The sequence below is a fragment of the Ovis canadensis genome, chromosome 3, assembly GCF_042477335.2.
Source record: "Ovis canadensis isolate MfBH-ARS-UI-01 breed Bighorn chromosome 3, ARS-UI_OviCan_v2, whole genome shotgun sequence".
NCBI classification, from domain to species: Eukaryota; Metazoa; Chordata; class Mammalia; order Artiodactyla; family Bovidae; genus Ovis; species Ovis canadensis.
In genome coordinates, this window is record NC_091247.1 from 56496816 (window position 1) to 56512152 (window position 15337).

Sequence of the window (15337 nt, forward strand, 5' to 3'; positions counted from 1 at the left end):
TTCCCTTGTGGCTCAGCTGATAAAGAATCTGCCTTCAATGCAGGAGACCTGGGTTTGATCCCTGGGTTGGGAAGAGCCCTGAAGAAGGAGAAGGCTATCCACTCTAGTATTCTGGCCTAGAGAATTCCATGGACTGTATACAGACATGCTGTAGATTATCTTGTCCAGCAGGAGGGCATAATGGTGACTCTGTTCAGGTCCAGGGAAAGTTAGAGGAAACTAGGTTATATCAGAAACTAGAGAGGGTGAAAGGCATAGAGAACACAGATCAAGACAAAGTAATTCCATTTTGTTAGGACTTTGACCTTGAACAAGAGAGATTGTAATTGAGAAGTAGCCATGAGGTATGGAGGAATGGCTGTTGGTTATATACCCATTTTGTGAGAGGACACTAAGTGGAACCATCACATTTTCATGTCATAAAAAGTGATGATTTATTGGTGTTTACTACATTCCAAGCACAGTGTGTATATATATTTTTAATCCTCACAATAATGTGAAATAAATGTATTTATTACCTCTCTTTTACAGATAAGACATAAAATGGTTAATTAACTTGCCCCAGATTGTACAATAAGTAAATGACAGTCTGGCTGACTTCGGAATGTATACTCTTAATTTCTCTGCTCTACTGCCTCTCAAAATGAAACTCTTAGGAGTCCATGAGACCCCCATGAGACTGAGAATTTGCTTCAAAGAGTAATGGAAGGCATGGAAACATTTTCTATAATTTCCAAATCTAGCACAATAATCTGTTCTCAGATAAACCTATTGAATTTTTCCAGAACAAATGCAAAATAATGCTTTCTTCTCAATAGAAAATTGATGAAGAGAGGTGGAACTGAGATACCAACTAGGAATCACTGGAAGTTGTACTCTCATAGCAAAAAAAAAAAAAAAAACCAAAGATATGTCATACCATTACTGAGACACCTGTACAAAGTTATGCTCAGAGAGGAAATGGAATAAATTAAATAAGATAAACACAGTGTTCAAAAAAGAAAAGATTAGCAATTAGGCAACATAATTAGGATAACTCAAATTGGATTTATGAACCACAGTAATTTTCCTGTCCTTTTTAAAAAATGTCTCATTAGTATGAAAATGTTATCAAATGAATCAGTAGCACTGAGAAAGCTATATCAACACCTTCCTGAAAGATATCCACCCTGCCCCTAAAGGGTTTGAACTTTCAAAGGTATGTGCAAGAACAAAATGTGAAACCAAGTTCCATTTTTAGATTACCATCTGATCAAGAAGCTCAAGAAGCTAGGAGTGCAAGAATTCAAATTTCAGGGACTTCCCTGGCAGTCCACTGGTTATGACCTCTGCTTCCACTGCAGGAGGTACAGGTTCAGTCTCTGGTCTAGGAACTAAGATTCCTGCATGCCACTTTGTGAAACCAAAAAAAAAAAAATTACAAAGTTAATATCTAATGTCAGAAAGACTTTCTTTTGCAGAATTGCAATTTTACCAGTCTGTGTGGAAATTATTTATTCTATTTGGAACCAGAAAAGCAAAGGAAATCAATCAGTAATACCATTAGCTCCACATGTTACATAACAGAGATGACCACATCCAAGGACATTATTAAAATTTTACTGCATATTGATGACTGTGCAGACATTAATAACTGCTAGATAACAGCTCTACAATCCCTGTAATGAAATATTTGGAAGAAGTTTGTTCTTAGGGAGGAAAGCTACTGATGTTGAAATATCCAAAGAAAATGAGATATTATGGAAATACTTCTTTAAAATACATTTTCCATGTAGAGTTTATTCTGATAATTCTGAGATTAAGATACATAACACATTATTTTATTCACAAAGGAACTCCCATCTGTAAATGTTTCTCTGCAGTTATGAATTCCAAATTAAATAATATTATCAAAATTGTAACTATAATAAAATCCAAGTCACCACCTGACCTTTTGTTTTTACACCTTTTACAAAGACATAGGAACAGAGTACCATTATTTGTTGTTTCAGACTTAAGTGCATAGGTGATCCCAAGGCAGAATTTTGTTAAGAATTGGAACATATTTTGCAAATGATTCAACTTTATGGATTTAGTAAAAGTCAGTTTTTAGTTTCACAGCTGGGTTACTTAACTGACATTTGAGTACCTGAATGAACTTTATAAAAAATTATTAAAGGTTCCTGAAAACATATTAACACATACTGACAAAGATTAGGAATTCACAGCAAAAATTCAACTTTGGAAAGGTAAAATTTCAAATGGCTCTCTAATGATTTTTTTAAGTCATTAAGAATTTAAACTTAAGTAAAAGTTATGAAGTCAAACAGAGTAACATCTATGTCTGAGCGAAAGCTTCACCATTGTTTCTGAAATACTTCATGTGGAAATGCTTGACTGGGTTTTAAGTCATTTTGTAATAAGAAATTTCAAAATGGCAATCATCAAAGAAAGAAAAGGAAAAGCTGTTAGTATTAAAGAATGGTGGTACCTTTGGCTGGAGAAGGCGATGGCACCCCACTCCAGTACTCTTGCCTGGAAAATCCCATGGGTGGAGGAGCCTGGTGGGCTGCAGTCCATAGGGTTGCGAAGAGTCGGACACGACTGAGCAGCTTCACTTTTACTTTTCACTTTCATGCATTGGAGAAGGAAATGGCAACCCACTCCAGTGTTCTTGCCTGGAGAATCTCAGGGACGGGGGAGCCTGGTGGGCTGCCGTCTATGAGGTTGCACAGAGTCGGACACGACTGAAGTGACTTAGCAGCAGCAGCAGCAGCAGCAGCAGGTACCTTTGGCACATAATTTCAGAAGAACAGATGATCCAAATTCTGATCAGTGGAGAAGGGAGTTTCTATTCATTGGAGACAGAGCAATAAATCATCACCTGCCACTTGCTATCTCCCGTTTCTATAAGCAGTATTCCTTAGCAGTGGTGATTTTTAAGAATTTGAACCAACTACCCATCATGTCTTGATTAAAAATGCAGTATCTACTTCAAAAAAGCTATGGTCACAGTTGCAGTTGTTTATGAGCTAAGACTTTATCTGGACTTTTCATAAAATTCAATATTGAATATTTCCCTGAATATTTCATATTTTATTTTTCTTATTATAGTACAAAGAAATTATAATTAAGTCTTCCCCCAGTGTGCCTTATAAAATGTTATCATTGTTCAGACGTGTTAGAACATGCAAATGTGGGAAGCATTGCTTTAGAGGATCTCACTCTTCTCATGAGAATCTGACCTTTGGTTAACTCTGAAGCTCTGTTCCCCTGGTAACCTGATACAAAGTAGTATATCAGTTGTTTCTAGGCAACATTGCTTATGATAAAAATGACCCCTGACTTCTAAATTATATCTGCATTGAGAGGAACTAAAAATGAATTATAAATAAGCTGTGGGGAGCCATAGCTTTGTACTTCCCATAGTACACTGGTTCTTTCTCTGGGCGTGTCTCTGCAGGAACCCTAAAATCTATGCTTAAACTTATTGGAAGGAATATTGACTCCTCTTAAGCCAGAGTGGACGCATTGTTTATCTCATGTCTTAGCATTTGAGTTGTCACCTTGGGAAAGGACAGCTTGGGGTAGCTTTTGGATTGCTGCAAGGAGTCCCATGCAAAAGCAAAGCCTGATCCTGCTTAGAAGGCAGGAAGTAGTTCCTGTCCTAGCCTTCTAGGTGCCTGAGTGTATGCTAAATCACTTCGGCTATGTCTGATTCTTTGCACCCTATGGACTGTAGCCTGTATAACCAAAGAACCCATTCTTGTGAGATACCTGTTGGGATTAGAATCCTATGAAACGTAGTTATGTGACTTAGGACTATATAAAAGTCTATACTGGGCTCAGGCCATATTACTTTCTAAGTGATTGAGTTGGTTTTCAGATAGTTTCTAAGCCTGTTATGTTAAAATAATTTTTAGACAGCTTTTAAAATTTCGAACTAAAGCTATTCTATCCTTTCGTCTAAATTACATGTTTAATAGCCTAAAACAATATGCAGATAAATATCAGCTTTCTCAAATGAAATGAGGCATGTATTATATAATAAGGAAAAGATCATTTCAAGCCACATTATCAGAAACCTCCCCAGGTTGTCTAACACATTGACAGCTTTCTTGGGCTAGTCCATGTAGAAATTTCAATCAAGTGGAAACACCACGGATCTTTAGTATTTTCACTTGGAATCATCAAAAATCCCAGTTTCAGATTGTCTTCCTTTCAACACACACACAGACGTACACACACACACACACACACCATTTTGGCGATGTTACAATTTAGTGGATGATTATTTCATTTTATACAAAAATCTGAAGAACCTAGAGCAGTGGTTCTCAGCTTTGGCTTCTAGAATCATCCAAGACCCACCCCCAGAGTTATATTTAATTGGTTTGTTGTGCAGCCCAAGCAACAGCGTTTCTTTAAAACTCATGAGATGATCCCAATATTCAATCACAGTTGTAGGCCATGGGGCTAAAACAGTGGTTCTCCAGCAGGCCCTAAAGGGTTTGCTAAAATGTAGATTGTTAACCACCCCCAGTTTCTGATTCAGTTGGTCTGGAGGAGGTCTGAGAATTTGCAATTCCCACATAATGTTGATGCTGCTGTTCCAAGGACCATACTTTGCAAACCACTGACCGTAGAGCACTGTATTATTGAAGAAACTTGGAAGTTATGCTTTAGTCTAATATTCTAGGACTTCCTTATCAGTTATTTTTACCATTTCTGGTTAATCAAACCAGAAGCAAAGCAAGCCATTACTCTTCTCTAGTTAAAGTTAGATCTAAATGCATACTGAATCATGATACTGACCGTCAGCAAATAGATTGAGGTTTACAAATGCAAAACTCAGGAAATAGCTAATTTCTTTACAGGCTCTAACTTGTTTACCTTTGTCCAATACACATGTTCAAATCATAAAATTATGTAATAAACTGCGATTAAAACTGTGTAATAATGAGACAACTTAGATTTGACTCATCTAATTCACCCCAGCACCTAAAAGCAGGTAAGGAATTACTCACTTGTTTGTAGAAATCAAGAGGGGCAAAGGGAACAGGTGGACAAAGACATGCACATGCGTTCTAGCACAGTCTAAGATGTGCTGAGACGACCATCTTAAGCCTCAGATGACTGAGAGACCAGCCTAATTAAAAAGGGCAATTGTGTGGGCAGAGAAGGAACTAACATGGACAGGAGAAGAGTGTCACGACACCCAGCAGAATAATTTGGATTTAATGACATGAGCAGTAGGAGGGTGTTCAGAATTCTCGATCAGAAGGCTCATACTTTTGCAGTCTTAGTCTAGTGCATCTGTTTGAAGATGAACGGACGCATGTTCTATCACTAACAACAGATAAAGATACTATTTGAAATATCAAATCACATTGAGATTGTTTTAGAAAAATCAAGAGAGGAAATTAATGCTTTTTAGAACCGTAGTAGATTTCATTTATCTGAAATGAAGAATAACGGGACAGTGGATGACCTCCCACAATAGGCCATACAAGTCTTTTAACATGACACATTCTTTTGGACATTCATAGAAGCCTTGAGTCTAAGTTTCATTTCAGATGGACAGAGACTCTATCACAAAATAATTTGATAAGGGATTCCATGATTCTGCACTGAACAGCAAGGAAAGACAGCAAGCATCTTTTTTTTTTTTTCCAGTTAAACACAGTTAAGTATAATTTTATTCAAGACATTCTTCTCAGCCTGATTAACTGTCCAAGGATCTCTGTTTAAGTTAATTGGGTCATAAAGTCATTTATCAGCAAAGTAGGAATTTTAGAGCACAGCAATTAAAAAAGTTAAGTTCTTTTTTGAGATCTTAAAGGAAGACTAATTTTCCTGGTTATTTTCTCAAAGAAAGGCCTTGATGAAACAGATATCCAAAGGAGACAGCTGAGGGCATTCCCTGGTGATCCAGTGGTTAGGACCTGCACTTTCACAGCTGAAGGCACAGGTTCAGTCCCGGGTCAGGGAACTATCCTGCAAGCCACACAAAGTCAAAAAATAAACAAATAAAAACAAAGGAAGCTGTTGAAGTTTGAGGCTGAATTCTGAATGCCAAGAAGTGCTGAATAGGCAGCCCTCACTTCGGAGTAGAGGATCAATTCCTGGAACAGATGAATGCCAAGGTTTACAATGTGAGGAGTAAAACACAGCAGTCCAGGAGTATATTTAGGGTTCAGCCTCTCGGGAGCAAACTAGAGAGTCTAAGCAGAATAGGATTCCGGAGAACTGTGCATATGCTTCTTTAACTTTTGCAAAGCTTTCTTTGACCCTGCTGTCCCTTCTGCCTACCAAATGGATTGGGCTTAAAGGAAATTCCTGCTGATCCTCAAAAGAATCACTGTATTAGAGTAGTGAGGAAGAAGACTAGTTTTCAGAAACTTTAAGAAGGAAAGCTATGACAAACCTAGACAGCATATTCAAAAGCAGAGACATCACTTGGCCAACAAAGATCCGTATAGTCTAAGCTATGGTTTCTCTGGTAGTCATGTACAGATGTAAGAGTTGGACCATAAAGAAGGCTGAGTGTCAAAGAATTGATGCTTTCGAACTGTGGTGTTGGAGAAGACTCTTGAGAGTTCCTTGGTCTGCAAGATATCCAACCAGTCCATCCTAAAGGAAATCAACACTGAATATTCATTGGAAGGACTGATGTTGAAGCTGAAGCTCCAGTACTTTGGCCACCTGATGAAATGAGCCACTCATTGGAAAAGACCCTGGTGATGGGAAAGATTGAGGGCAAGAGGAGAAGGGGACGACAGAAGATGAGATGGTTGAATGGCATCACCAACTCAATGGATATGAATTTGAGCAAACTCCAGGAGAGAGTGATGGACAGGGAAGCCTGATGTGCTGCAGTCCGTGGGGTTGCCATGAGTCAGACGTGACTTAGCAACTGAACAACAAGAAGGAATGGATGGGGTGGATACAACCATTATACAGGAAGTTTAAGAGAAGGAAGATGACATGGGATTTTAAGTTAAATGGGCAACAGGGTCAAGAAAGAAAGAAAGAAAAAGGAAAGCTTTCTACAAGTTAATGTGAAGTTCTATACATTTTTAAATGCAGAGAAAAAGTATTCAAATACAAGGAAAGGTAGAAAAAGCTGATGAAACCTCTCCATCTCTCTTTGGAGGAAAGCATGAAAAATATACTCAAGGGGATAAAACACAGTGAAGGTACAGTAAAGTTTTTCTTTAAAAAAATATTTATTTTAATTTACTGTTTATTTAGCTGCACCAGGTCTTAGTTGGAGCACATGGGATCTTGAGTTGCAGCATGTGAACTCTTAGTTGTGGCATGTGGGATCTAGTTCCAGGACCAGGTATCCAACCTAGGCCCCCGGCGCTGGGAGCATGTTGTCTTAGCCACTGGACCACCAGGGGAGTTCTGGGACAAGACTTTCAAGTGAAGGTACAAAAGAGAGCTCATCATGTCACCACCATGGTTTTGTTGTTGTTGATTTGCTTTCAAATAGAATTCAGTGTTTACAGACATTATTGTGTGTCAGAATCACACAGGAAATTTGCTAAGCTAGACTCTCAAGTTCTATACATGAAGATTCTGGTTCTGTGTTGGACCCAGAAATCTGGATTCTTAATCACCCCAGGTGATTTTTATGCTGATGATCCAAATTTTAAAAAGACCCTCATGTGTTTGTTTGCCCTGTGAGGAGCAGAGGTGTAGAGTGGAGGAAAAAGCTTAGGGGTTTCAGAATGAGAATCTTGAATAGATAGGAAAATGTAAATAAAAAGGATCTCTTTGTGGCACTGAGAACCAGTAAGTTAAAATTCAGTGTCATGGACCATGCCTGCTATCTTCTATCAATCGAAGGGCCTTTAGTAGCATATAGACCCACACAGAGTAAGTTTTCTAAACACACACACACCAGGGCCGTTAGTGAACTGTTTTTCTTGCTTTTAGGTTGGTTGGATGACTGAAGTTAATGAAAACATCTAAGGTTGATTACGGTTTCAGAGACAAGTTGAAATTTCCCACTTTGTAGAGAATCACTTGAAGAATGTCCTAGTTATATGTTAAGCTCATAATTATATGTTAACAAAGAAAAAAGAAAAACATTTTAACATTTTCTATACAACTTAACAGCAACATGTTATACCTGGCATTTCCCCAAATGTTTCTGCTGTGAGTCAGTTAGAACACAGACAGAGTCAGACAGTGCTGTTGCTGCTAAGTCACTTCAGTCATGTCCGACTCTGTGCAACCCCATAGACGGCAGCCCCCCAGGCTCCCCTGTCCCTGGGATTCTCCAGGCAAGAATACTGGAGTGGGTTGCCATTTCCTTCTCCAGTGCATGAAAGTGAAAAGTGAAAGGGAAGTTGCTCAGTCGTGTCCGACTCTTCGCAACCCCATGGACTGCAGCCCACCAGGCTCCTCTGTCCGTGGGATTTTCCAGGCAAGAGTACTGGAGTGGAGTGCCATCGCCTTCTTCGACAGTGCTGTTAGGTAAGAGCTAAGCAAGTTGAAATTCCTCTGTTACAGCACTGAATTGGGGGAAAGACGTTTGAGATCCCAGTCCACAGCCCACCAGCCCCCTAGTTATTTTTTGTGCTCACTTGAAGAGCTCTTGCTTTGAGGTCACTTTCATTCTGGCCCTGTATGCCCTAATTTCTAAATATTTTTCTTAGTGTTATTAAAATAAAAATAGAAATTAAAACCTAAAAAATCGTTTTTGCCACTGGTTCATCATTTTTTGATTAACAAACACAAAGCATATGAGAATTTTGTTCCAATCCCTTAAAAAACTTATCACCCATATGTACATAAATTTGTTTAAGTATAATTTCAGGTATTTTACATGTGACCTGAAGGCTGTGCTAAAGATCATGAACTCAGGTTCAAAATGCAGAGCTAAGGACTGGAAGAGAAAAATAGAAATGGGAAACAGTTGATTTTCACTGGAGGGTTCCTGTCTGAATTTTTTATAGTAATCTTTAGAATTATTGTATAACATACGTAACTACAGTTTTTGCATAGTTTAACATAGAAACAGTTTGAGGTTTTGTTTTTGCCGTGTCATATTTTGCACTTGGTCTGTTAATAAACATTTAAATAATATCCAATATTTCAGTGCTATAGCTAAAATTACAGAAAATATCTTTGTGTCTGTAAGCAAGATTTTAAGAAGTTTTAGGGAATCACCCTTTCTATTCTCATTCCTTTGCTTCCCGCTCCTCTCCATGCTCTGGTTTTTATCCCATTCTTGCTTTACTTCTTTGCTTGATCTATTTCTTATTATGAATGAGGTTGAAGAATACCCTTAATGACAGTTGAAAGAGGAATATCTTGAAATAAGCAATTTCTCATTAACAGTTATTTTGATATGTGATGATAAATTGGACTTTTTAAAGTTTAATTAGGTCTTGATTCTAATCTAATTCTTATTTTCTTGTTTTGATCTTTTTCATGGTTCTGTCAATATTGGGTAGAGTAAAACTCTTTCAAACTATTATTATTGAATAGTTTCTAAACAATCAATGATAAATAAAAACTTATTTCCAGGTATCTTTCACTTTAAAAATCCACAATTGGTTTGTTTTTGTAAAAATCACATAACTGAAATTATCAAACATATTGCCAAAATTGTAAAATCCTTGAGTTACGGTAAGTCCAACTGTTGTTAAAAGCGGCTCCCTTTTCTTGAATAATTTATTCAGTCTAAAAGTGGTCTGTCAGAATTTTTAAAATTTTGAAACATTTGTTTTCCAGAAATCTTTTACCTTTTTAAAACAAAATAGTAATGCAATGGCTTTATTTTATGTTGAATACTGTATTCACTTGCTCCAATTTTTATTTGTTCATAGGGTTGTGAATTATGAGAACATCAATAAAAATGACTATTATACTATTAGCAAAAAGGCAGTAACACATGTTTATAATAATGACATTGAATTTATCGAAATTGATCGATGGGAACAGGAATACCTATATCACAGAGAACTCACTAAGATTCCCATATTTTCACTTTTTCGGAAATGGAAAGCTTTTAACGTGTGGAAGAAGAATGTTCGCTCCAAAAAAATCAGTGGATGTCGAAAATCTCTACAAAAAGATCTGTTCATTGTTAACCACGTATGTATTTGTTAATCATATTTCAAAAGAATTACTAACAGAAAAAAAATCTCAAAAATAGAATATTTCCTCTTTTAAGAGAATTGTCGTTTAAGGGTCTGACAGTCTAATGTGTTTCTACATTTCACCTAGGGTTTGCACAGGTCCCCTTTGTTTAGAAGCAAAGCCTTAGAGGTTTAGATTCACGATTCCCTTTGTTGTTGATCAGGAAAATTTTGTATCCTCTCGAATAGAACAGGCTAGCAACTCCTATTACTTCTTCTCATCTTTGAGACCCTCTGGACTCTATGGTCCAGAATAATTTGTGGGCTTGCTTTCGTGGGCCAGTATCTCCCAATGTAGCATGTGTTTTCAATCATGAATTCAAACAGTAGGGAAATTTTTAGTGTTTACTTTGGAGGAGGGGATAATCATGGGAAAGGAACTGTTACAGTGTATGTGGCCATATTTAAAATCTCTACTTCTTGAATTTCGACTTGCAGTAGAAGTTTTCTGATTGGCCCCTGGGAATGAACTGTAATCACTGTTATTTTATGTCTATTTTATGACACTGAATCACCACCCTCTCACATCAGAAACTTCAAGTTTGCATTTTACTGGTCATTTCCTTCTCTTTGCATATGGTAATCTGAAAGATAGTTACCAAGGCATCAGTTGCACAATAAATGAACTTGAAAGAAATACAACTCACATAAGATGTTAGTACAAAAATAGGTATATAAGATGTACCATCTCAAGTCTTCCATCCAATCAAGCATTCTGAGTTGTCGAATAGATTCTAATCCTTCTTGATAGCAAACTCAGCCCCTAGAACTCTAATTTCACTAAGGATCTATCAATCATTTGAACCTGTTTTACCACTGTTTTACCACGTTTCATCTTTTACCATGTCTTAGACATTGTGTATTTCATTAATTTATTCCTAGATAAATAGAATAGTTCTTCCTCCCTTTAACCTCTCAATCCTTAAGTTTGTTTTCTTATATCATGTGCTTGAGAGTTGTCATTCTCTTTGCCCACCATTCATACCAATAGTCCTTTGACCTGGATAATATCTTCTCTTTTATGTAGTCCAAGCAGACTAGAAAGTTCACATCATTTTAATCTTAGGTTGATACAACCAAAAGACCCATTGTGTTGGTTTAAATATCTATTAATATTAGATACTATCATTACTACACACCACTAGTCTTATATTTACAAGTTAACTAGGAGGGCTGGTTCTTTTCATTCTTTTCTGACCATGTTGAAAGGATATCCTTGAAATTTTTCTTTTTATTATTTTTAGTAACCAACCTTATTAGCATCTGTGCCCACATTTCCTTATAGCAACTTTGTTGAAATAGAATTGATACAATTCATTCATTTAGAGTATACTATTGAATGGTTTTAATATATTCACAGAATGATCAGCCATCACCATAGTCTATTTTAGAACACTTCTATCACTCCAAAAAGAGTGATCCCTCTCCCTGATTAGCATCATGTTTCCCTGACTCCACCAATCCAACCCCTGCCCCAGCTCTGATCAACCACCAGTCTACATATTCTCTCTCTTGATTTGTCCACTCTGTGCATTTCAAATAAATTGAAACCTGCAATATGTGGTCCTTTGTGACTGGCATTTTTAATTTAGCATGTTTGCTACACAGATGGACCTATGTAGTAGCATGGCATTTCTTTTTACCAGTAAATAATATTCCATCATATGGATATATATGTTTTATTTATCCATCCACCTATCAACAGCCTTTCCCTTCTCCAGGGGATCTTCCTGACCCAGGGATTGAACTCGAGTCTCCCACATTGCAGGCAGATTCTTTACTGTCTGAGCCACCTGAGAAGCCTCATTTATAAATAGTGTGTATATATATATATATTCTATATAGCAATACAATTGACATTTGTATATTGAGCCTGTTTCCTAAAATTTTGCAGAATTTATTATTGACTCTAGTAGTTTGACTGTTGTGTTTCAGTTAATTAACTAAATTTTTATTGAGGCACAATTGACATATAACATTACATGTTTCAGGTGTACGACATAGTGATTTACAATTTTTAAAGGTTATATTCTATTTATACTTATTATAAAATATTAAAATAACGCTAATGCTTATCACTTTCGATGGGGACTCTTGATATACCAGCCCAGGAATGAACCACCTAACCCAAATTCCATTTGAAATTTGCTAACAGCAGAAACAATGACGAGAGGAAAACACAAAACAGCTTCAGTCTCTTACTTTCACAACTTTCACTTTTGTCCTTTATGCTGATAGCCAGATATTTAAGTTAAGCCAAAGTAATTTCTCAGATTTTATATATATCCCCCAAATTCCCACTGTGAAACTCTCACTTTTTGGCAGACCATCAATACCAGTTTTGCTGTCCACCTGGATCCTAGCTATTTATCCCTTTACTAGCAGAACTTATATTTTTGGTTCAAGGACTTTTTCTCCATAATACACTGGACTTTCTTACTTTTGCTGCCCAATTGTGATTACAGTTTCATTTCTACTCCTGTTTGCATAGTAATTCATTTAATATCTTATTTCAACTCAGAGACATAGCCTGTAAACTTCTGCCTCTTTTTTAAATTGAAGCACAGTTGATTTATAATATTGTATTTTGCTTCTTTTTATCATGAAAATTCCTCCTTGAGATGAATCTTAGGGGCTACATGACTTCCTAGATGTTTTCTCAAATAAATCTCTTCACTGAGGACTCTACTAATTGTAACTTCCTTTTATTTGTACTTAGAATAAATAATTAAAACACTATTTCATGAGATCTAAATGACTATTGTTTGTCCTGTTTTAAAAACTCCTGGAAAGGAGTCCAAGAGTGTGCTGTATATAATACTTAAACCAGTGTCACATACAAGTAAATTAAATGTTTTAAAAAGATAATGCATCTGCTTCTCCTCTGATTAGATTAGAAGCGAGCAGGAATGACCTAGAAACAATCTTGGAACATATGTCTTCAAAGCCAACATCCTAGAAGCCAGATTTATGATGATGGCATAGTGGAAGATTAAGTTACATTATGTGACATTATTCCACAAATAATTCCACTCATTCTCCCAGACCACATTGCAAAATAGATTCTTAATAGTGACTGTTACCCACTGAAATTGTAGAGTTAAATTTGTCTTTGTTCTGTATCATAGCCTCTTAGATCAATAGATGGGCACCTCCATTATCATGGTGACCGGACATTGTGAAGTCCTTAGGAACACTAAGAATCTTTTACTAGCTATTAGTCAAACCTAGTGAAATTTAAGATATTGCCCACTCCTCTGTTTCTTGCCCTCAACTTTATAGCTAAAGCATGTGTATTCAAAATGAAAAGAAAGGAATTCAGACAAATTAAATCTGATAATTAAAAAAATACTTCCAGAACAGAATTTCAGAAGTGTCCCGTTTTAATATATGTTCTTTGTAGTTGTAGCTGAAATTAACATATAGAACTATTTATTTTCCTTAATTCCCATTCTTCCTTTCCAAATATTTTATACCTTTAAAGTTGAGCTTTTTTTAACTAAACAATGATAATTTTTTATTTTCATTCAGTATTTGCGACCAGCTCTCCTTAAAATAAATGAATTGTGTTATCAATTGAGTTTTATGGGACTGTGTTCTATTGAAAAATATCATACCTACACCCTGCAAGAATTTAAAGCTGCACAAGTTGTACGGCTAGGAGAGGTGAGAAAATTTGTCTATCAGTTTCAAGAGTTTTTCCCGATTTTTGATACTTTGGTGCCACTAATGATATATATTCATCAATGTCTAGGTGACAGAGCGCCTAGAAGAATTTCGAAACGAGGCAAAAGATGTGGTCAGAAAAGCTTGTCGAATTGCTCTGCGTGCTGCAGGATTTATTCCTGATGACTGTGCACGTGAATCTTCTGAGGGTATGAAAGGGAAAGAATGCCACTGGACCGGAAGTGGTGGCTTTCTGAAATGTTAACTTGTTTTCTTTCTACTTTTCTTAAGTTTAAACTGCCATTGTTTAGTTGCTAAGTCACGTCCAACTCTTTTACAACCCCATGGACTGTAGCCCACCAGGCTCCTCTTCCATGGGATTTCCCAGGCAAGAACACTGGAGTGGACTGCCGTTTCCTTCTCCAGATCTTCCCGACCCAGAGATTGAACCCACGTCTCCTGCACTGCAGGCAGATTCTTTACCACTGAGGCACCTGGGAACCCCTAAGTTTAAAATAATGATCCTATATTTCAGTTATTCCAAACATTGCTTGATAGATTCTAAATTGATTGTATATTTTAAAGTGGAGGAAACATGCAAATACTGAATCTTTCTTGCATTACCCCTGCTTATGTATAGTATTTCTAAACTGGTTTACAGAACCTTCCTTTCACAAGCATTTTATAGTTGACTCAGGGTCTCTCTGCTTAAATGTTTGTCTGACCTATTAGTATAGACAGTCTCAGAACTGGCCCCACCTGGCAGGAAGGCTAAAGGAAAATTTTATGCAGGCAGAAAAGAAGAGTAAAATCAGATGCTATTAAAAGGAATGTTAGTAAGCTGTCTAGTGCCTTTTGTTGAGTTGAAATCCTTCGATGTGGAATTTGTTTGGATAACTGGGTTATTTCCTGGCATCTGAAATATCTCATGAACCAAAGCATTTTGTAAGTTTTGAATTTTACTTGTCTCTTAATCCATACTGAAAGAAATGGAATTTTTACAGAAGGATTCTTGTTACTGCCTCTTCTGTTGTTCATAGGTCGTTTTAAAATGCCAGAAAGCGGAAGTTTCATTGAGTTGCCTACAGGAGACTCTGAGAAAATGACCTACACAGAGCAGGCCAGCAAAAGGCATCACTGCATGAGGCTGACATGGTAAATGGTTATTCTTTCTTTCAAGAAAAACTAGAGCTTCCATTCTTCTCAGGTTTCATTAAAAGTCAAAGCCTTCGGGACTTCCCTATTGATCCAGTGGTTAAGACTCCACACTCCCAGTACAGAGAGTGAGGGTTCGATCTCTGGTTGGAGAACTGAGATCCCACATGCCACACAGCACAGCAAAAAACAAACAACAAAAAAACTTTTTAAAGCCTTTATCACAGGATTTGCTAGTAGTGATGAGGGATTTGGGGGACCTGATAACCTGAATGAGGGCCCCAGAAACCCACCCCTCCAGCTGCCATCCAACAAAGCAACCAGAGAAAGTGGTAGGTATGTATGTCCGAGGGCCGAGGACTCCTCGTTGATCTCTAAGG

At 37.0% G+C, this 15337-nt stretch overlaps 1 protein-coding gene across 1 annotated transcript in view; it reads left to right on the forward strand.

The window, feature by feature from the left end:
- The window catches only part of DNAH6 (dynein axonemal heavy chain 6), a 286898-nt gene that overhangs the window by 21193 nt on the left and 250368 nt on the right, over positions 1–15337 (forward strand). The window contains exons 5-8 of the mRNA XM_069583083.1: positions 9825–10092; positions 13668–13802; positions 13891–14011; positions 14843–14957. Of these exons, the coding sequence (XP_069439184.1) occupies positions 9825–10092; positions 13668–13802; positions 13891–14011; positions 14843–14957 (639 nt within the window). The remainder of the gene's footprint in view (positions 1–9824; positions 10093–13667; positions 13803–13890; positions 14012–14842; positions 14958–15337) is intronic.